This window comes from Alosa sapidissima, chromosome 2 (genome assembly GCF_018492685.1).
Source record: "Alosa sapidissima isolate fAloSap1 chromosome 2, fAloSap1.pri, whole genome shotgun sequence".
In the NCBI taxonomy this organism is placed as follows: Eukaryota; Metazoa; Chordata; class Actinopteri; order Clupeiformes; family Clupeidae; genus Alosa; species Alosa sapidissima.
In genome coordinates this window covers 21,822,016-21,845,779 of record NC_055958.1, presented here as the reverse complement: position 1 = coordinate 21,845,779, position 23,764 = coordinate 21,822,016, and the positions used below count along the sequence as shown (strand labels likewise).

Genomic DNA, 23,764 nt, shown 5'->3' with positions numbered 1-23,764 from the left:
ACGGTTGAGCATTCCAGTTTGAACACTGTGTAAATAGGTGCTACACTCACACGGTACAATGAATATCACAGTGTGTTAAGCAACATATCTGACTGATTTTAGCTCATGGCTGTACTAAGGAAAGACTTGAGGCATTTGCATACATCCTCCCTGTTATTTTGGTCTTCTTCAGGTTCAGTCTACCTTTGTACACCAAATGTCACATGGAGTGACATTGCATATGCGGCCCCATATTGATCTCTCTCAAGGTCCTGGCCATTTGATTACCCAACTGGTGCTGACCAGACTCCTGACCGAGGAGAAACTCTAGAGGGTTTCTGAGACTGTTGTTTCCATTTGTAGCATATCATCCATAAAGATGGCTATTACTTGTCTTTGGCCAAACCACAGCCATGGATATCTGTAAATAATTCCAGGGGAGAAACGATGCAGAGCCAATAAACCTGAAATAAATGCATTTCTCTGACTTTCGAATTCTATTTCTATTATTTCTTCTAAATGTTACTAGGACAGAATCAAATAATTGCATTCTCTGAGGTATTTTCTGTCTCGTAAGTTAACCTTCAATGTAAACAAACAAACACATACAGCAATGTCATATGGCTTTGGTTCCCACAGAGATCTCAGGGGTAGAAACGGCAGGTTAATTCCTCCTCCAGCAGGGCCAAAGGAAGGCCATCACAATCATTAAATTGACTCCGATCTTGCTGCTCAAAGGGAACTACTAATTGACTTACATTGTGGATCAATTAATTAGCTGGCCTGAGACCAACATCAGATGTCATTTGCACCCCCAGCTTTTAAACATCCTCAGCTACCTGTCGTATTTGGATTACATTTTGTCGCTTGACAATTTACACATCAGATGCAGTAGGCAATAAAGTCTGAATCATAAAATGAAGTAGGATGATTGTATTTCCCTAGGAGCATGTGACATACTGCAACAATGCCTCTGATCTCTCTTGAAACACTATAGTGGTTCATGTGTCCTTGAAGAACTGCCAGAACTGATAGCCCACGATGAAGTGCCGACTGATAGCCTTGTAGGTGAAATATTACATGTGAGAGACTTCCCACAGCTTCTTGATGTCTGTTTCAAGGAGAACAGGAAACATTTCTAATGCCACTGCATGTGCTGATCAACACAAGTAATAGGATAAAAAAACACTGAGTACACATCTAAAGCAGAGTTCTTTATTAAGCCTGTTCATCAACTGTTCATTGAACTAGTTCATCTATTTCAGACCATGTCAGATACCTTGAAAATAGTCTTTAGTGAGGACATAGGAATGCAAACAGAAAGATTCAGTAAATCAGACCACACACTCCATTTCTATATTTTTTACAAAACATCAGCAAATAGTATCAATCAAATATAAAGCACTGAGTGGTGAGTCTGCATGGATGTGTGCCAATCATGTGGCACATACTGTAGTGTCTCATTCCGAGCTGCCACCATCAGCACAGGAGAGGGCTCTGTGGCACTCCGTGCCCACTACCACAAAAGGCCATGGTGAGGGTGGCATGTGGGAGAGCCTGCGCGATAAAGACCCCTGGGGGCCTGCCAGGACAATGGTGCTACAGCTTGAGGTCATGTTCCCCCAGGGACTTGAAGCTGTCCTCCACTGACTGCTCGGAGATTTCCTCCAGGGTGCCTGGTTTCCACTTGGGGCTGTGGTCCTTGTCAATCAGAACTGTGCGTTTAGAAGTGGAAGGAGTGACAGATCAGTAAGGCTGGGGTGGAGGCATGGGGGTGGATACAAACACATTTACAGCAGTAAACCAAAGAGTCTGGATACAGATAATCCATGGAACTCACAAACTGTTGACGATTTTCGCAACTAATAAAACTGACAGATTCTTCCTTGTTTATGAAAAATGACTCATGACTCATGACTTAGAAGGTCATGCTGGTTGCAATTTTGTCTGTGGTATTTGATTTAGTACAAAAGGGGGACTTCAATGCTTTATGTCAAAGTAACCTCTCCAAAAATGATATTCTTAAATGACATTTTTGTGTTGTAAAGAGTATGACCACCTTACCTGCTCTAACTCCTTCATAGAAATCTTGACCTTTCTGTAAAAAGGAGATAATACATGCACATCTCAATTAACAAGGACTATTAGGCTCATTTCAATAGCATATGATGTACCCTCAAAATACATCTACACTTCAACAATCACACTCCAGCAATCTGTGATGGCAATGATGAGATCACGTAATATCCAAAGATGACAGTGGGAGAAGCTGGAGGGAGGGAGGGAGGGAGGCGGACTGAGACGCACCATGCAGGCTTGGGTCAGCCTGTACTCCATAACCAGCACCTCCTGCAGGGTCATGGAGGCCCCATGCTCCAGCTGTTTGAGAGTTAACTTCATGGATGTGGGAGACATTTTGGCAAGAGTCTGTGTAAAAACAAAACAAACATAAACAAACAGAGTGAAAAGAAAGAAACTGGCCGCAATCACATCTCTCCCATCTACTGCCACTAAGGAATGTTGATGGTCAGATCACCAGAATACACAGAACATTTCACACACAATTGTTAATCCAAATGCACATATTTAAAGGCGTATTAGGTGAAGATCCATGTTTATGAAGATGATGTTTATCTATGAATATATCAATTTTTAATGTTGATCTTGGTCTAATCCAAGCTTTCTCCACAAAGTAGCAAAGACAATTACATATTTCACTGGTAATCAGTAACACTGGAGGGATAAGTAAGACATCTGACCAGATTCTTAATATGGTTGAATTAACTAAGTATTATGAGGTAATTAGGACCTGATTAAGTTTTAACCTCATTAAAAAGGTACAGTATGTCCATCCCCATCATCATAATTGCCTTCCCCTGAGGCGTACAGTAGATCCGGGACTGCATGACACTAACTGCTTATATGATGACATCAGCATATGCATATGGGCAGGAGATCTTGATAAGACCTTGTGGCCCTCACTCTCCTCCACTTCTCTGAAGCCACTCCTGCTGTAACAGCTGATGGGGTTGGCCAGAGACAGCTAGCCTATAATAATAGGTCTGGGATGGCCAGGTTCAACAGACGTGCTGAGCTGGGCAGGCCATGAGTCCACCTGCACGGCCACCACACCTCCCTCTCACTGAGCTCCACTCAACCTTGTGGTTTTATCATCAAAACAGAAGGAGCCTGCAGCGAGGTCAACATTAGGATGACCCTTAAACCGCTCTTACGTGTACACGTCATTCAATATTGTCCACCAGACTATTTCATTTCAAAATATACTTCTGCAGATATGGTCAGTTTATCAGATAACATGTTCAATTCATACATTCTCTGAAACAATCAAATATTGACTTTACTTGCTACTTTGCATTTTTCAATGGAAGGTGACCGTTGCCGGGTCAGCCATTTTGCCGTTTGCAGTAGGCTCACAGACCAACACTTGCAAAGAGATTCTTTTACGTTCTGCACATCATCCCCATGCTGTGAGAGGCAAATCCGAGCACAAATAGGCTTTCTTCCGCTAATGTTTTATAATTGAATTCAGCCGACATTACGCAACTCTGGAGCAGCACAACAGAGGGCTTTTTGAAAAGTCAATGAAAAACAGAACCCAGCTGACCTTGTCCATTCTGCCTCTTCTCTCACCCATTCTCAGTCCTTCATGGCGACCCTACCTCAGAGTGAGCACCAAACATAGGTGTTTTTCAGCACCTTTGCTTAAGCCGGGAGGATAAGCTTAACCCTATTAAGAGCTTACACAGCACTATTACGTTTTTAATGAGACGGTCATCACAAATGTGCTCCCACTAATGGGGAAGAGGAGGGGGGGGGGGGGGGGGGGGGGGGGTCAATGCCTACCTCCACCTGCTTCTTAGCGAATGGGGAGCCATCCTTCTTTAGATTCTCAATGATCCCCTCCACACTGCCAGCATCAAACAGCCTGCAATGAAAAACCAATAGAGTGAGCTAGAGAGGACCCAGGAGATGTTCTCATGATTGACTGACACTGCCGACAGCAATCGAAACTACATTCACGTTTGGGTGCGATGTGATGCTTCACACAAACCTAATCTGCAACTCATCTTGAGATGTGAAATCCACCAGAAAGCACGGAGGCAAATGTCACAGACAATGTTTACATAAATTATTTAGGTCTGCAACCCAGCCACAGGTACACACGCCGCCCTCTGTACCAGGAGATTTGAAAAAGCAAACTTTGATAAGACAGATTTTTCCCCTAAGGCAACAGAACAATGCTTATCAACACAGATAAACCATGCACTTTGTTTGGGGAACAGCAATCAGTGGATTGTTCTTTGAACTTGTGAGTAATGGCACATACAGTATTCCAAATATGGCACTACCTAAGGGCCAGGAGAAAGGAACAGGCCTCAGACTTTGTTGTGTTGTGAGATTTCCCCATAACCCACTGGATTGTGGCGAGCCATTTAGCATGCCCAATCAGTTTTGGAGTGTGACCGTCCGCTGACGTCAGTCTGTTTTTCCCTTGAGGCGATCTAGTTTCACAGTGAAATTTTGCTGTTTTGTGAGTCTGCTCATGTTGAAGTGTCTGTCAAGACGTATGATATTGCTGGACTATGCAGGGTATCTACTGGGGTTTCTACACGGACTGTGGAGATTTTAGGTTATTAGAGAAAAAACATTGCATTATGTATCCATCTTTATTCTGTAACATCTAAAAATGTTGAACATTTGCTATTTCTCCTAGTTTCCATTCTTTTTGAATCAGGCAATCAACTATTTTAAAGCAAAGAGAGCAGAGAGAAATCAGGAATAGACAAACATAATGTGACAGTTTATCTCAATTCAATTAAATTAAATTCAAATCACTGTATTCATTCCTAGGGGGCAATTACATGGCACAAAGAGCATCATCATACCTGTTGATTGTTTCCATGTGCTGCTCAAGGGCAAAGGGTTTGTCTGCATCCAGTGCACTCTACAGGGGAAACATACAGGTCAGCTCTTTAGTGTGTGTGTGTGTTCACTGGCCTTGACATTTTTGACCATTTCAGTACCGTTCGATCACTGACCACTGCCCTCCTCCACATTCTAATGTGATGAGGCTGCTGAGGAGTTTCTCTGAATACGAACCCCTTACAGGCAGCATGTTTATATAGTCACTTTGTAGGCACACACACACACACACACACACACACACACACACACACACACACACACACACACGCACACACACGCACACACACACACACACACACACACACACAATCAAACAGAGCCCTTGGTCCAACTCAACTGGTACTGCCAAGGCCCCCTATCACAAAAGTGCTGTGTATTTACATTCTACTCATGCCATCTTGGTGTGGGCAGCATTACAGTCTGGAGGACACCATGCCTTTCCCAGGATATACTAGGTGTGCCTGACAAAGCTTGGTCATGAGTCAATAAACAAATACAGGACTTATTTCATTACACTAGATCATGCTGTAACCTGCAGTCCATCTACACTGATAACACACAATCTTCAACATGAAAAAAAAGAACAAAGCTCTTGGATATACAACCAGAGAGCACACATCTACAAAGCAATAAACATATAAGACCTCATAAATCAAAAGGCAGAGGGCAAATCTAAGGACCTGCCTTTTTATTTTACAAAGGTGGTTTCCACACAATACCCAACACATTTTCATAGGGCTGCTGTTTAGCTGCAGGTGGCCCTCTCAGGCTAATGCCTGGTGCAGGGCTCCACTGAGTTGGAGCTTAGTCTGCTCTGCGGCCCTGTCCAGCTCCCCTCTGGAGCCATCCGACCCTGGACAGGGGCAAATCCAGCAGGAGAACTGAACTAGTCTACACAATAGCTCCATAAAACCCCCAAGCAGAGCACTGTACTTTGATCTCTAAATTGGAGTGTAGACATGATGAGGATATACAGACTCAAACAGACATTAGACCCACACTATCCTTACTGGAAAGTGTAACCCACTACAAACCACTAATGGATATATTCAAATCCAATATCCATTTATGAGGTAAACAAATTAGTATATAGTACAGGGGTGGGCAAACTTTTTGGCTCAAGGGCCACATTGGGTTTTGAAAATTAGCCGGCGGGCCGCACAACAACCACCCCCCCCCCCCCCCCCCCCACCACCACCACAATCACCACGACACACACATAAAAAAATACATTTCTTATAGCCTATAATTTAGTATAAAAAGTATTTGTTTTAAAATATGAATTGCTTAAAAAAACTGCTCATTTTATTCTGTTTAACAAATGTATAAATTGTGCACTGTCACTTTAAGACAGTCGCTTTAATTCACGTTTATTTCTCAATGATCTTCTGCCTGATCCGCTGCTGTACCTACGGCTGGGCCTTCTCACAGTTTTTAAATGGTCAGTAGTGGGAACTACTGTTGCCTTCATGATTTCCTTTTAAAAGTTTCTTATAAGAAGGAGATATCAATCATCAACAATGACAAGCCAGCTGGAACCTGCGGCTCTCTCTCCCTCTCGTGAGTGCAGACGCGTTCCCAATTAAATGAATCGCATGATGTTCACGTTAGATCTGCTGCAAAGGAGATAACTAAGAGTTAACTTAGTTTAACATGATGTTATCTCTATTTAACATGATGTTTTGACATTGACATTGTACGTTCTCTAAGGAGAGTGAAAAGCAGTTTGCAGTAAAGCTAACCAACGTCGTCTCTATCGCAGGAGAAAAATAGCGAGCAGCCTGATAACCAAATAAAATGCTCAGCGGGCCGGATGAAAGTGCTTGGCGGGCCGGATCCGGCCCGCGGGCCGCAGTTTGCCCACCCCTGATATAGTACGTCTAAATCTTTACCTGGTGCTGGTATGAGTCCAGCACTTTAGCCACATCACTCATAGAGGGAGACTTCAGGTCAACCAGATCCTTCTCAAGGGCACCAATCTGTAAGGAGAGTACATCACCGTCAACTGGAAATACTCAGCTGTGGACACACATACACTACAATACACTATAATACAGCACCTGTACAGATGTTCCAACACATCCAGTCTTTTCATGTAACAAGTCAGCTGAATTACAGGATAGACAAAGAAATAACATGGACATGACAGGCAGGATGACTGAAATGGACATGGGAGTGGGTGGACAACAAACAGATGGAGAGAAAAGTGAAGCTACAGACGGAAAGAGCTTGTACTGTATGTAGCATGCAGTAATGACAAACTAGATAGATGTGATGATAATCAGGACATGAAGGCCATTAGCCACTATCCTGGTCCTGCTCATGGTGATAGTCTACACTACAACTCAACTGAACAAGGTCTGCACTGTCCAGGGCTATTGTACACATTCTACTGGACTCTAGTTGCCCTGTCCACTGGACTCTCTAGTTGCCCTGTCCAGGGCTATTCTACACATTCTACTGGACTCTCTAGTTGCCCTGTCCAGGGCTATTCTACACATTCTACTGGACTCTAGTTGCCCTGTCCAGGGCTATTCTACACATTCTACTGGACTCTCTGGATTGCCTCTGGCTTTGTGTTTGAACACACACCCCCTCTCCTGCTAACGGGTGACCTGTCCTGCTGCTGTTGCCTGGTGTGCTGCCCTTGACCAGTGTTGCTGCGTTGGCTTATCACTGCATGACTCCAGCAGTGCCTGTTCTTGGGACGTTCACTCGCTTTTTCCCCCTTCAGTAGCACATGGAAACAGAGCCAGTGTCGCAACTTTTGCCTGACTAGGTCCTGGCATGGGCTGCTAGCGCCCCATCGGTTGGCACCGGCTGCAGATGACTCAGCGGATGGTTCTTGGGCAGTGCCCACTTCTCGGCGTGAGCAGAGCCGTGATGTACCTTCTCTGACTCCACAAAGTGTGTGGCCACGCCCGCCCGCAGCACGTCCCGGCCTCGGAGGCGAAAGCCGGTCAGGGCCAGGAAGAGACCCAGTCGGCCTTGAAGCCGGGGCAGGAAGTAGCCACCCCCCACGTCAGGAAACAGGCCTAAAAGTGAAGAGATATACATACATCAAAGAGGTCAAAGACAAAGGTTATGGGACATCCAGAAGTGAGAGGTGGTTGTTCGTGAAGCGTTGCTTCCCCAGACAAAAGAACCCAACCCTGACCAAAGAAACAGTAAACATCACAAATAATCAAATTCATACGGCAAGGCCCCTCAATTTCAACAACAGCTTAGACTGATTGATTCCAACAATAACATTTACAGAAAATCCTAATAAGCTCCATACTTGGGACATCCTTCCTCCTAGTGGTTTACATTCCTGATAAATAGAGCAAGTGTCTCATTCCCATCACTAAGGAGACTGCGGGAGCCAGAGACCCAGCGTCTCCCAGTCATCCAGAGGGAATGTCCCTCTCAGAGTCTGTCTGTGCCAGCAAAGAAAGCGCTCACTGACGTCTAAAGAAACTAATGGAGACAATGTGGTCGACCTTCCAGTAATTTCATGTCTGATGCCCATTAGAAGCCAGAGCTACCACAAAAAGGATAACTCTGTCAACCAATTAGCTGTAAATCTATTTACGCAAACACCGCAACTATGATGCTAAATATATGGGGTTTTGGCTGTTACATAATGGAAGTCTGGGGCTGAACAAGTGGCCCGTTCAATTCTCATGTTTCAAATGCGATTTATCATCGTATTACGGGATTTGATTCATAGAATGCTAAAATATAACACTCTTGGAAGATCAAATTGTTAAATGGGCCGATGAGTTTTGAGCAGTGAACAGGGGATCCCTCCTCCCTTTCCTATCCCCCAAAAAAGAACAACAAAAACCCATGAAATAACACCATATCTCCCAATATGGCACAGTAGGGAGGGATGTGGCACTGGGATGGGGGTAGCGGACAGAGGATTAGGCCTTGCTGACCTGATTCTGTGCTGGAAAATGTAATATCATAAATGCAGATTACAGGGCGCTGTTCGCCCACTTGCTTTGTCCCACCATGGGGACAGTTTAAGACACCAAAATCCCTTAATCTCACCACGGAGGGGGTTAAGGCAGTGGGGGTTGGGGTCTGGAAGCAACAGAAACACAGATGGAGAGCACATTGTCCAGGAGGATTTTGGTCCACTCTCTTCCCAATATTCAGCGAGCGAGTTCACACCATCTGATACAAAGTGCAGAACAGTGTCTGGTGACCCAGTGTAGCCTCTAGTCAATAGGCAAGGGAGGAGGTGGGTCTCTACGCCTTTCGCGTCAACAGTTAGCACATTCTGGTTCGCAACTGCCATGACATAAAAGAGAGCTAGGCATTGGTCAAGCCGTCAGAGCATGCAGGCTGAATTAATTACTAAATGATTGACACTAATGCACCAGCAAATCTGAGTGACACGTCATCTCAGAAACAGAACATTTGAGGGCATAATCCTGTAATTAAATTTTGCATATTATTCTGGGAAGGAAGCAAGGAAATGAGAGGAGGCGTTGTGCCTCCAGCGCACTTCACCCGACCCAGTTGGCCACCCCCAGTCTCGGCACATTAAATCAGGACGCCGAGCAGAAACTTTCACCGTTGTGGCAGCCACGACACCCAGGGACCCAGGAGCACCGGGGGACAGAGGGGACAGAGGGAATAGAGAGGACGGGGGGGGGGGGGGGGGGGGGGGCGTCATGCCTGTCCTCCCGCTTTTGGCTCAGCCCTTGTGTGTAGAAAAGCTGGAGATCCTCTGAATGGCCAACTCAGCATTACTATGGACACGGCGCTGCTGCTGTGGGATCTGGGCCAAAGGGTTTGTGTGGGGGAGAGCAGAGAGGGGAGGGGTCATCAGGGTGGGAAGTAGGTGGTCCGAGGGGGTCCGGATAAGGCCAATGCACTCTTTCCGTGGGGTGGGGGAGCTATGTATGGGTCAGCGCTATTCCTGGAGTCCTCACACCCCTCTGACCTTCGCTGTCCTTCAGGTGAAAGTCAGAGACATCCGCTCAGCAAGACATGACCACTGCCACGACCCCCAAAACAAAACAACACAACTACTTGCAAAGATTAATTACTTGTTATCTTCCATGGAATTCTCTCTGGCATCATCCCTGAAATCTTCATGGTCTAAACAAAGTCTCTCCAAAGTCAAACATACCGTGTTGCGCAAGATCTACTCACTTGCAGATTTTTGAGTAAGAAAAGCGTGGTGTCTGTGCAGAGTCTGCCAATTAAGCTCAATCAGAGGCAAAGAGGATTAGCCTACTACTACTTCAAGCTAATGGACAGTGAGAGGCGCTGTGCGTCTTTATGGCATTAGCCAAATGACTGACAGCCAGTCAGCAACACACATATTCACAACCCAACCCACCCCCCCCCCTCTTTCTCTGGAGCAGGAGCCCAGAGTTGTGTGATGCGCAGCACCATCCGCTCATCACGTTCAGGATCTGGACGTGATGAGCGGATGGTAGCACTGATCCCTGGGATCTGGCCAAGGCGCCGCTGCTCATCTACTGCTGAGGCGCAGGCCTGCATCGCTAATGATGGGGAGGAGAGGACAGGGCACTGAAGGTCAAGGACAAACTCCGTTCATCACAGATCCAACGATTTACGACATGGCTGTGAAAAAAAATACTTCACTCCATGCGAAGCAGGTCAATTTTAACCAGAATGCAGTGCTCTAAATGGCCAGACATCTGTCTCATTGGAGAGCACTACGACATTAGAGAACAAATGGTGCGAGGATAAATCTGGACAATGCAGACGCATCTAAAAACTAGCAGATCCGATGCAAACTACTGTACATGCTCTGTTGAGAGCCAGCAAATTACTGGCTCTTGAGTCTGAGCTTCACGTGTTTCAGCAAGCAGGAAATATCCATGAATAATACAAGAAGACTGTTGCAGACAACATCAAAAAAGCTGAGCGGGTCCAACAGCTTTGGGTTGCTCACAGAGCAAACACCCAAACAGACAGAGAGCCGATCCCTCCAGTTTTTTTGTAATTCTGTGATCGCATAAATTACAAAACGTTTGCACATTTGTTTGTGATGCATGGATATTTTCTTATTTGCTACAAAACGTGCATAACATAACCCCAAAAAGTCACTGATGTTAAATTTCAATGAATTTCCGTGTCCTGCTGATGGCAGACTTTCTCCGTCCGCTATTTACAATTAAACATCAGCGCCCAATGGAGCATTTTGAAGATGAGTAACATATGACAATGACTGAATTTCAAACGAGAATGACAAAGTCAAAACTATGTATTGAACTGTCAATATGCACCAGGGAAGCTACAAAGTTTCCGAAAACTCGATTGAGGACATCTTACATTCAATCAATAGATCAATCTTTGCTTCAAGCAGCTAAAATGATATTCAAAGCTCATATTCACAATAAAGGAGCATTTGTGTGGTTATCAATTGGATACAGTACTTGTGAATATTTCCTATGCCCAACAAGGACTACTTCAGTGGGTCATACAACTCCCCTTGAAAAGCAATCTGCCCTCAATAAATCTCTGCACAGGCCTGACATTAAATCCAACATGGCGTGTCCCTCAGATGAGCAGTGCCTGAGAGCGACATACAGTAGCTGGCCAGCAGACACAGTGAACTGTCGGGGTGGAAAGAGGGGTGTGAATGTGGGCGTGAGCGGATGTCAGCGTGGCATGAGCCAGTGAGTGTGTGGCATGCATTCCACTACATGAGTTGTATGATATCCACCACGTAGGCCGACATCTGAATGCCTTCTGTTAAGAAGACCTTGGGTGGCAGATGCACCGCCTAACTTGTGCCTCTCAACACAATACAAACAAGACTTCATGTTCATAATGAATGTAAACATACAATTGTTGAATGATGGACATGTTTCAGCTCCAGATTCTGCGGACGAGTAGTTGCCTGATGATTATGACCTTGGGTTTAAAGGACTCCATATTACACAACAGTGTAGGACTAATTGTTTCCTTACCTCTAGCTAGAGCCCATCTGTTGGGTTTTATGATTAGCTAACAAGAAAAGTTCAGAAGGCTCTAATTCTCTGAGGACGGGGGTCAGCAACTCTACTGCTAATGCTGACATCCTACCCATTTACTATTTAATGAGACTGGAAAACAAAAAGCTCCAAAGGGAAGCCCAGAAGCACTACACTCACAAGCCATCAGTCAGGATTGCTTGCTTACTTTGGCCTAAATACATAAAGCACTACACATTTCTAACCAATTCATTTCAGTTGTGGTAGTAGCATTCAACTTGGCTGAAAATGCTAGAACATCTGAAACATCTTCTGATTGTTTACACCCATAGTGCTAATCCCAGAGTGATTAGATATCCTCCAGGGCCCCTGCATGTCGCATCCGTCTCTGCAGCGAGGAGTTTCCCATCATGCAGTGCATCTGGCCCAACTCACGCTGGGCTCCGGCTCCAGGACAAGACTCTCCTGAGGCCTGAGCCAGTGTGCTATCACGCCCCCTGCATTATTAATGCCGCCAGACCAGCACACCAGACTGGCCACAAACCAGAGCTGAGAGAGAGGATACAGAGACAGAGAGAGACAGAGAGAGAGAGAGAGAGAGATTGGGAGAGCGAGAGGAAAAAGAGAGGCAGACAGAGAGAGAGAGAGAGAGAGAGAGAGAGAGAGAGAGAGAGAGAGAGAGAGAGAGAGAGAGAGAGAGAGAGAGAGAGAGAGAGATTGGGAGAGCGAGAGGAAAAAGAGAGGCAGACAGAGAGAGAGAGAGAGAGAGAGAGAGAGAGTGAGAGAGAAAAGAGATTGAGAGAGAGCGAGAAAAAAGGGAGAGTTCTTACCTATGGCAGTCTCTGGCATGGCGAAGAGTGTCTTCTCTGTGGCCACCCGAAACCGCCCGTGAACCGACAGGCCAACGCCCTAAGAGAGGAGAGAGTGATCGAGAGGGAGAGAGATGAGGAGGAGAGGGAGGGAGAGAGAGAAGGAGGAGAGGGAGGGAGAGAGATGAGGAGGAGAGGGAGGGAGAGAGAGAAGGAGAGGCATGAGCGATCGATACCTGGTACTGAGCAGTGAGAGGGGCAGCAGATGGGCAGGACCCAGAGAGGGCAGCAGGATGAGAGTGAAGCCACCATGACCCCCCCCCCCCCCCCCCCCCAGCTCTGCCCGGGTAATTAAGAAGAGTGGAGGGTATTAGGAGGGAGACCACGAGGGTTAATGAAGGGAGACGGCCTTGGGGCAGATGCTCAAAGAGAGAGGGAATGGAGAGTAGGCCATTGAGAGATAGATAGAGACAGAGAGATAGATAGAGACAGAGAGAGAGAGAGAGAGAGAGAGAGAGAGAGAGAGAGAGAGATAGAGATAGAGATAGAGATAGAGATAGAGATAGAGATAGAGACAGAGACAGAGACAGAGAGAGAGAGAGAGAGAGAAAGGGAAATACTGGGAGGGCCGCTCCCATACACATCTACCCGGCCCTGTTGTCATAGCAACACGGACCCATATTCCTAATGAGTGATCGGTACACCAGAAGTCGGAACCTGAAGTCAGAGTGTATCCCCAGCTGCTCCACACAGCTGCTGCAGTGACTCTGTGTCTGGCAGAGACAGGAGGGAGGGAGGGGCAGCGCCCCAGACCCACCCATCGCCAGCGCTGCCACCACCCCGCTCTGACCTCCGCTGGCTCACAGCCACACGACCGGTCACCCCACCGCCAAAGGACGCCACCGCCCCATGAACGCGGCGCTCGAAAAAGGTCACAAGGTGCTGTAGGCATGCTGCCGGCACCACCCTCCACCACCACACATCACGGCAGAGGAAAAGCACGACGCAGGAACAGACACACCAAAGGGACCACAGCACTCACGGTGATGAGAGTTGAGCATTCGGCAGCAGACAGTGGGAATAGGGTATAGGACATGTAAACAAGAGATTTAAAGATTATGTGCGCAGAGTACAGGCAGTAAACCTGCATTCAACTGGGCACGACACAGAAGAGCAGAACACTAGCACTGCTAATCACAGCTCAGCGTCAGACAATCCACTCACTTCATTAACGTATACAAACCAGCCACAGCTGATGCTAAAGCAACACCAAGCACAGGCCCTGGGAAAACGTCCCTGGGAGACAGGCAACCTTCATAGATCATTAGGAGAGAGAAGTCGCCCTTACTGACCACAAGCCTCATCCATCTCTGTCAGTAATCTGGGATGCACACAGCAATAAGTTGAGGATTTTTCTTTGGTCTGAGGAAGTCCCTGAGGTGGGATTTGCCCGCTCAGTATCAACTCCAGCACTTGCTGGACGGTGATCGATACGCCGGTCGATGCATATAAATTCTCACCAGTAAGAAGCCCCCACTGGAAACCACAATGCGATTTCTCTCAGCTGATGGGGCTACTATTTTTTTTCATGTTTTTCCTTCTCTGTTGCCATGGAAATATAAAGTCATAAATAAGTATAAGTATATACACTCTTTTGATCCCGAAATTTGGTCTCTGCATTTATCCCAATCCGTGAATTAGTGAAACACACTGCACACAGTGAACACACAGTGAGGTGAAGCACACACTAATCCCGGCGCAGTGAGCTGCCTGCAACAACAGCGGCGCTCGGGGAAATGCACATAAAATGTCCTGCTAAAGTGGAGAGTTGCAACACATCTTGATCTGCTCCTCACCCCTCAGTGGCCAATCGTAGGCCTACACAGTGGGTGGGTACATGGGTTTTCACATTCAGTGTATACATTGCACAACCACAACTATGACAGATTACTGGCATCAACCACTTAATGTAACCTACAGTGCGAAGGCGCTCCGATGTCTTTCCGGCAGGTGTTCTCTGTCATCTTTACTGCACCTCGCGAGGCACTTGCGCTGTGTGAAGAGTGGGGTGGGAGGGGAGTGGAGGGAGAGGATAAACTGCGACACTCAGGCTCCAGCTCACTTCAGACGTGTGAGTGTCGCCAACCAGAGCAGACTAAACAGCAGCTCCATGGCTGACACTGCCCAGACCTCCAGATGCCTCTGTTGATGCCAGGCGCACACACATGTGGTGTTGCCCATGCTGTTACAACAGAGGACACAGGGCCATTGAGGATGGTATACAAGCTTATCATGGGCACGACAAGAGCCAGCCGTCAGCCTGAGTTACCCTCATCCACACTGCCTCGATGCCAGGAAAATCGACAACATCCGTTCTCGCCTTCAGTGCAAAAGAACCGTTGAATAGTGACTGTGTGGGTGTCTAAGAGAATCTACAGCATTCAATCTGATTCTCAAGGCTTTCTGCTCAAAACAGGCATAATGCACTCAGCTTCCATCACCCAACGCTAATTTCACATCAGTATTTTTAATAGGGATTTAGGATACTACTCTCTTTTTTTATCAGCCTAGAGCAGCAGCCAAGAGCTTGGAGCTGGGATGTTTTCAGCGGCGTGGACAGATGATTTATAAAGTGACTAATGGACGGCCGGGGTTTACTTTAGGGACACCTCGGCGTTCCGCAGGCTCTTAAAGGCTTGTACAAATCACACTGGAGTTAAAGCAGAGCAGAGCGCTTTTTCCCCTTTATTCATCACCCTTACACATGTCTTATGTCACTGACGCTGCAACACCGCGGTGCAAAGGTGCGTGTCCATGCAGAGCGGGCTTCTCAAGAGGGAGAAATGGATGTGGAGGGGTCGGAAGAAGAAAGCAACACTGAAAAAACATTTTGTCCAATACATTAAGTTGGATATCAGTCCAATTACCTCTACCCTAAATGTCTACATGCCATTTTTAATTAAAGTACAGAGCATTATCAGATTGTTTACATGCATGCAACATCATGTCTCCATTCTATTTTTACACGTGGAAAATAAAATGTTTTAACGGTAATGGTTGGTCCTAGGCACTGTGGGCAACATCGGTCTGGTTCTGTTCGGTTCATATGACACACGTTTTCAGGTGGAGAGAAACCATTCTTACCACTCAAAGATATTTACAAGCTCCTAGTAACAGCCAGCTCTTTAAAACAGGGACCTGAAATGGAAAATACCAACTGTCAACAAGCAATATCTCACTGAGGTGGTCAAGAAGTTTCCTCCAAACCACGTTCAAAGAATCTCACATAAGAAATCTCTTATCTGCGAGTCATCATCACACAGAGCATCTTGACTCTTTCACTGCAGTGGAAATGGGTCGGTGTGTACCAGGAGCTTTGAAGAAATCTTCCATCTGACATTCCATTCAGAGATGGTCATTGGCTGGAAACAAACATGGTACCAGAACATGGAGCAAACATCACAAGGGCTTCATGGGAAATGTGAAAACAAGGAAGTAATGAAAAAATAAAACAATAATTAGCTTTGTGTTACTTTAAGCATTCCATCATACCACTTGTGTATCTGAAAGCAAGCAGTAATGCACAAATGCACAAATAACATCAACGGTAACCCAGAAGTGCATCATTGCCTTAGACAGCACCAACCGTTTTCTCGAAGATGACATGAAAGACGCTAATGGCTGATAAAATCTCCCTGTTTGAACAGTGAGAGCATTTACATTTACTGTAACAAAAGCCTCTGTCTGTGGACAAGCACGGCATGACTTCAATCAGCCATTCATGCAGCATAATCGGACAGGATGGAGGGCTTTAAAGCAAAGCAAAGCAGTGCAGAGCCACAATGTGTCCTGAGCAGAATATAGTGTCAGAGTTGTCTCCTGGAGGAGGTCAAGCAAACAGTAAATAAAGCTGCAGTGAGTCACAGCTGACTGTGTGTCTCTGTTTGTGTGTGTGTGTGTGTGTGTGTGTGTCTATTAGTGAGACAGAGAGACAGAGAGAGAGAGAGAGAGAGAGAGAGAGGGAGAGAGAGGCTGTGTGTGTTTGTGTGTGTGTGTGTCTATTAGTGAGACAGAGAGAGAGACAGAGGCTGTGTGTGTGTGTGTGTGTGTGTGTGTGTGTCTATTAGTGAGACAGAGAGACAGAGAGAGAGAGAGAGAGAGAGAGAGAGGGAGAGAGAGGCTGTGTGTGTTTGTGTGTGTGTGTGTCTATTAGTGAGACAGAGAGAGAGACAGAGGCTGTGTGTGTGTGTGTGTGTGTGTGTGTGTGTGTGTGTGTGTGTGTGTGTGTGTGTGTGTGTGTGTGTAAGGGGTTGTGACTTGCCGTGCTGCCTTGCTGCTATCTGCTGCTCCTGGCGGTAGCGTCATGCCTGAGAGAGCCTGGTGATTAAGAGCTGCACAAGGGACCTCAGCACTATTTTGCTGCACTCCCAGTCCCACTTTCAGAGAGGGCCATGGCTGTTCAGACTCCACACTTAACATCCATATAAGGGCAACAAGCTCTTCAGGTCGAAGCAATCAAGACCTCTGTTTACATAAGATAGCATATGTACCCAGTGCTCAGAACAGAACATCACCACTGGAATCTTGTCCGCTCTGTGCATTAATTACAAACATGACCATAAGGCCATTATCTTAATGTTCAGTGAACTGTCCATGTAAATTACCCACATTTGCACTTACAAGAGTGTAGAGGGCCTTGAAGGTGGGGATACTCAAGCATGCATGCATTCTGAGTGTCTCTGTCCAGTGCTAACAGGCAATGCTATCACGCACATTACTGTACCGGTAAAGGAAGGGAGATGACAATGATAGATATGGAGATTCTCTTCAGTGGCAGGGACCAGTGCTCCAAAGAGGTAGGCAGCTGTGTGTAGCGAGCTGTGACTTGTGTCCCTGGCGGCAAGCAGACCTCATTTCACAACCCAAAATCACCTCAAAACACACGCACAAACGCACTTGCAACTTGGTGACGCATGGTACTCGCTATCTGTAGATTTAACAGCATCGCAAAAGCCAAAGGGACTAAGGGATGGGTCAAAGTAATCGTCATTTAAATACAATGGTCAGGCTCTCACCCTTTCTACCATCTGTCACATATGACCTTCTGCTGACAGAAACAGGACAGCACCTATGTGAGCACAGAAGAGTATTTGCTGAGGCAGGTGTGCCCTGGTTCTTGGTGCAAAGGACTAGCTGGCTGATAAGGGTCCAATCAAATCTCCTATCTCGAGAGAGGATAAAACACTGCTTATCAAATCAACACAAATGTCATAAATATCAGCCATCAAGGTATTGTTTGTTATATCATTTCTTTCGTTCAAAAAAAACTTGGATTACGACTATGACCAATCAAGCAATGAGTCAAACCTCGGGAAGAGTGCACTCTTGCACACTGTCTAAATGGCAAAAGAAAAGCACCTGTCTGCTGCTCTGCAGCTGTTTAGCCACGAGTCTTTGATATGACCAGACACCAGATCTGCCTGATGCATTACCCTGCCACACATCATTATGCCCACACAGGTAAGCCTTGTTGTTCTGCCTGATGCATTACCCAACCACACATCATGATGCCCACACAGGTAAGCCTTGTTGTTCTGCCTGATGCATTACCCAACCACACATCATGATGCCCACACAGGTAAGCCTTGTTGTTCTGCCTGATGCATTACCCTGCTACACATCGTGATGCCCACACAGGTAAGCCTTGTTGTTCTGCCTGATGCATTACCCTGCTACACATCGTGATGCCCACACAGGTAAGCCTTGTTGTTCTGCCTGATGCATTACCCTGCCACACATCATGATGCCCACACAGGTAAGCCTTGTTGTTCTGCCTGATGCATTACCCTGCCACACATCATGATGCCCACACAGGTAAGCCTTGTTAGCTGCACCTGCTCTGGAGAGCGTCCAGGTGAGTCCTGCCAAAAGGTCTAAGTTATGACCTCATCACTGAGAGAAGCAAGATGTTTTCAGCTGACCAGGGAGCACAGCTGCTCTGCACACGTCAGCTTCTGTTCCACGCCCCGGCTCCAGTCATTCACGGAATTTAAATCTCTTTCCCTGCATGAATCTTCCCTTACCCATGCTGGAAATATGCATTGAAAAACTAAATTCTCCAGTGACTTGGAGTTCAATTTAAAAACCCATGTGTAGAGAGGCAGCGATCTAGAAATAAACCGTTATTTCCATCTCCAACAGCGGAAGAGTGATGGAGATCAAAGGGTCTAGCATCTTTTCTGAGAAACTTTCTGACAGAGTATGATTCTATCTAGTGATTCTATGCCAAGTATGATTCTATTTAGTGCCATGTCTTTGCCCATCGAGCATTCCAGGAGTTCTTCAAATGTGGGCCTCTCAGTCTAGTCAGTGAATGATGTAAGGGTAGGGTTCCACATGTGTTTCCTTCTCTGAAAAAGGCCAAGAGCTTGTTTCTGAGAAATGGCATTTTTCTTTTGCAAAAGCCATTTGTTCTGACCCTTAATAAAATAAGATCAACAGGTGTCTGAAACCCCAACAAACCACCGTGTGATCAGCCTCCCATCTCATATGAAACTCACTAAAATAACTCACTAAACTTTGAAGGGGTAAAGTTGGGCTGTGTATTCTCCGGGCCAGCCTCATTTGTCACACATCGACAGCGGTCAACACGCCCCCGTCTCTCACACTCTGAACCCCCACAGCCCCAAGATTTATGGCCTAAATAATGTTCCAAATATAAACCTAGGCTGATGTGTTTGAGCAACCAGTCACCTCATTTTGTATTTGAGCCTTGCTGCAAAAAAGATGCATGTTTGGGTGCAGGCTTCAGACTTTGCACAGAAAGGTCCTGCCTAACCATCTCCACAGTGTCTAGACCCTTAGGGACAGCAGTAACACGATATATATGACAGGAGAAACAAATCTATATCTATGGACACTCCACCTAAGAGGCTGTTGCTTATTAGTTAGGGGGACTTGAATGCAAGTGAGTCTGGCAGCTCAGTGAGTAGGTGAAGCATCACGTTGACAGACTGATGGACTGGAGCTGGCGGCTTCCTCCACCTACACATTCTCTCTCCGCCCTCACAGCGCCAGCCAGACACAAGCACCTCGCCCTGACCACTGCACAGCCAGGGAGACGGAAGACAAACGAGCAACACAAACAGCGCTGACAGAACCAGAGGTCTGCTCTCCTGTGGCGCATCAGACGTTACACACAGACAGCAACAACAACAAAAAAAGGCTGCTTTCAGTGGGGCAGACGTGTGTGTTTTCCAGTCACGGGTGAGCAGTGGCAGAGGGGTCCTACAAATCAAGCAAACTGCACTAATAGAGTTGTGCTCCAAACTGCAGCAGTCCAAGCAAATGCTTGTGTCACTGGGAACATATGGAAGCAAGGATTCAATTCAAATTCTAGACAGGTCTACTGGAGAGAGAGAGAGAGAGAGAGAGAGAGAGAGAGAGAGAGAGAGAGAGAGAGAGAGAGAGAGAGAGAGAGAGAGAGAAATCAAAGTATGATAGCAACATACTCTCCCCTGTGTCACTCCACATCCTGACCAATCAGAGGCCATCTGAGTCTTAATTCAAAGGAAACTAGTGAGGGTATGCCAGCGAAACACGACTCACTGCTGCCCCCTGCAGGCCTGCTGTGAGGGGATTAAGCCATGTCACAGGTCACCACTAGTACTTATACAAAGGTCACATGCACACTCGCAGTGTGCCAGCCAAATAATAATTCTGACCTATCTAAAACAACTATCCACTAAATTCAACACCCAGACCCCCAATCTCTCTTCACTACAGACAAAAAAAGTAATAAACACACAAATGACCCAAATTCAAGCATCTTTACGCTAACCACATAATTAGTGTGAGTGTGACCCCACTCACAATAGTCCCAAACATCACAGCTGCAGAGCTGAGCGCATCAGCATAGACTCTAGCGTGACTGCAGCTCTTGGTAGTATGTCATTCCAGAATGCTATCATTAATCCCTGCTGGATTTATCTCTGAACTTCCAATTAAAATAGTCCTCCAATCTCCGATAGCTGATGAACTGAGAGAGCTCCTCAAATTCAGCGGACAAATCAGAGGCAGCCAGCACCGTCTGGAGCCATCTTGTTTTAGATAGGAGAGAGGGAAGGCTCCAGAGCCTATGTTTTGCATCACCCATTTCCCCCAAACAGCTTAACTGCAATGAATGAAAACATGTATGCTTGGCTGAGGATTTGATCTCCTTTGGTGCGCTCTGCCAAAGGATTTCTGATTACATGCACACTGAGTGCCATCTAGAGGTCCTACGGAGAACTACAGAACTACAGTCAAAAACATGATGCCAAGTGCTACTTACTCCTCCCATCGTTATTCCATCAATAAGGGCAACATAGGGCTTCGCATATGTACCTAAAACAGAGGAGACATAATTAATTAAGACATATCAAAAGGACCCGACATTAACAGAATAATGCAACACTAAATTATTTATTATTATCCAATTATTTTTTTGAACTTAACAAACTCACCAATCACATTGTTCAGTATGTACTCCTCTCTGAAGAAATCTTGAGCAAGTGGATCACCTACTTTTCCTGCATCTGTTACAGCTAGAAGGAAAGGAAACAAAGGTAAACAATAACAAACAAAGTCAAATCTAACTAAGCATGGACAACACTTTACCATCTGTTTGGCACAGCTGTATGGCACTAATAGATACACATGAATGGTGATGCTCATTCAGCTAGAGGTCTTACCTCTGATGTCCCCACCCGCACAAAAAGCTTTTCCTCCAGCCCCTTTGATGATCACAAGGTCGATCTCTGAGTCTTTGTCCCATTTCTGTGGAAAAAGTTGTTGACAACTAAGATCAGACCTATTTCTAAAGTTCTCTGGCAATCAATTAATCAACACAGGCATTTTACACACGAGTGTAGCATGAGACCCCTTTCACCTTTAGTTGTGGATATATGTGTCTGATCATGGGGAGATTGAGTGCATTCAAGGCCTTAGGTCGGTTCAGTGTGATGACTCCAGCATTACCCACTTTCTCTGAGAGAACCTCAGATCCAGCATGACTGGACATCTGGCAAGCAATAACAGCATGGGACATCAATGTACAATTTGACACATCTGTTGCAATGACACAGGTTGATTTCAAAATGCAAGGGGTTTTATTACATGCACTTACCATATGACCTCGTATCCTTTGCAATCTGCAGATTGACCTCAGTCTACACGTGGTAAGTTGTGCACAGATAAAAGTAACTTTAATTCAAATTCATAGTAGGCCTACATGGTTCAGTTGATAGAGCTGTACGCCATATGTATGCAATGTCACGCCAGATATAGTTGGCAACAATGTATTATTGTGACAGAAGACTACATTTGCCATTTCTTCCTCATTCTTTCAATAGGCCTGTTAAGGGTAATGTGGTACAACTACGTTACACTAATCAACTACTTCACAACAGTCCTACAGCAATACTCTGACGACAGCAGGCATCATAAGTCTTTAGTTAACAATTGTTTCAATGAAGTAGGCTAATAATTAAATGCCTTCAGAAGATTTTGGCACCACTAGGCTAGCTAGCAGTTGCCCTGCTGGAGCTGTCCTTCACTTTGCTTGACAGCTTTGCAGTACGACGTGTTTTTATAAAAATTACAAATTACATGCAGGTGCACACTTACTTAAACGCTGATTTCAATACTGTTATTGACATTGTGGTGCTTTGCCTTCCTTTCAATGAACCAACGTGAGCCAACTGTGTTGCCTTGTCTTCCGAGCAGAGCTCTGGCAGTATCAAACTACTGATTGGTTGCGTTCACGTTCGTCATGGGGGCGTATACGGACGCAGGCACCATCGACAAAGAAACCAAAATAAAGTCGCACGATTCATACCGCAACACTGCCACCCTACGTGTGTTAATGATATAACAACGATGTAAGTAACCCATTCTATTCTATTCTATTCTATTCTATTCTATTCTATTATCCTGGATGTGTGTGTGTGTGTGTGTGTGTGTGTGTGTGTGTGTGTGTGTGTGTATGTTTTGACATGTAGTCTAAGTTCATTCTAGTCAAAGCTGAGAAGTGTAGAATTGTTTGACAGCATTGTGCGCAAGTTAACTTTACTTAGGCTATACTTATTTGTTCAGTGACCTGTTGATTATTCACTCCTGGGGAATTTATGTTTTTTATAGAAGGAAGTCTCCTATCCTGTTATGTTGTGTTGTGTTGTGTTGTGTTGTAGTATAGTATAGTATTATTTTATATTACATAAACAAGAACCTGCTGTCAAAAACTGCCACATAATATCAGAAATATCAGATATAAAAACTTTATTGGATGTATTTTTAATTATCACCATCAGACAGAAAAAATAACCTAAAAAGCTGCAAAAGCTAAATTGACTGATTAATTCCAGACACAAGTTGAGTATAATGCAGACACTTTTTTTGTAACAGGTAACCATGAAAGCTGAATGTGCTGAGGAAGAGCTGCGGCTGGAGCGGGTTGCTGTTGAGGCAGCCCTCATGGTGGCGATCTAGTCCGAATCAGAGCTGCCATCACTGCAGGAGCTGCCGCCAGAGTGCTACGAGGGAAGACAGTGGGAAATCACATCAGCATTCAGCATCAGAGGACTGATTCATGTAGTACTGGAGTTAGGATCTGAATTTAGACAATTTGAAATGCGTTCAAAATTAAAGAATTACGAATGATTAGAATGAGTCTAATTTCAATAAACTTTCCAGCTAGATTACTGCTCTTAGTGTTTGTGTGTGTGTATGAATGTGTGTACACTACGCTCAGAAGGCATTAAATGTAGTAACTTAATTGAACTTAAATATCTTACCTTTCCTTTTCCATGCCTTTTCTTGCCATACTTCTTCTTGCCATGCTTGCACCCCTTGCAACGTCTACGTCTGCGTCTACGTCCTCCACCTTCACAATCTGAGTCACTGGAGCTGCCGGACTGCAGAGAAAGAAATCATAGTGTGTTTCTGGACCTCGCACAGAATAACATGGACAAACCTGTACCTGTTCATCAGCTGAGGGTCTATGCATCCAATAATTAAAACCAAGTTTCATAGTCTCTAACACAT

General features: G+C 45.5%; 1 protein-coding gene across 1 annotated transcript; it reads right to left on the bottom strand.

The window, feature by feature from the left end:
• Positions 1-1,180: 1,180 nt before the first annotated feature.
• hibch (3-hydroxyisobutyryl-CoA hydrolase) lies at positions 1,181-22,493 on the bottom strand. Its single transcript, XM_042081672.1, has 14 exons — positions 22,349-22,493; positions 21,849-21,891; positions 21,612-21,743; positions 21,415-21,499; positions 21,187-21,267; positions 21,015-21,067; positions 12,704-12,782; positions 7,816-7,961; positions 6,819-6,905; positions 4,887-4,945; positions 3,844-3,925; positions 2,287-2,406; positions 2,044-2,077; positions 1,181-1,694 (listed from the first exon to the last, which is right to left on the bottom strand). Exons 1-14 carry the CDS (start codon positions 22,378-22,380, stop codon positions 1,579-1,581), a joined length of 1,149 nt encoding a protein of 382 aa, XP_041937606.1. The 5' UTR covers positions 22,381-22,493; the 3' UTR covers positions 1,181-1,578.
• Between the last annotated feature and the right edge of the window lie 1,271 nt (positions 22,494-23,764).

Excerpts from the sequence above, each read along its gene's own strand:
- hibch (XM_042081672.1), bottom strand. The coding sequence starts at position 22,380 with ATGTCAATAACAGTATTGAAATCAGCGTTTAA. Across the intron at positions 6,906-7,815 it reads ACTTTGTGGAGTCAGAGAAG|ATTGGTGCCCTTGAGAAGGA; the intron begins GTACATCACGGC and ends CTCTCCTTACAG. Across the intron at positions 3,926-4,886 it reads CACATGGAAACAATCAACAG|GCTGTTTGATGCTGGCAGTG; the intron begins GTATGATGATGC and ends TTTTCATTGCAG.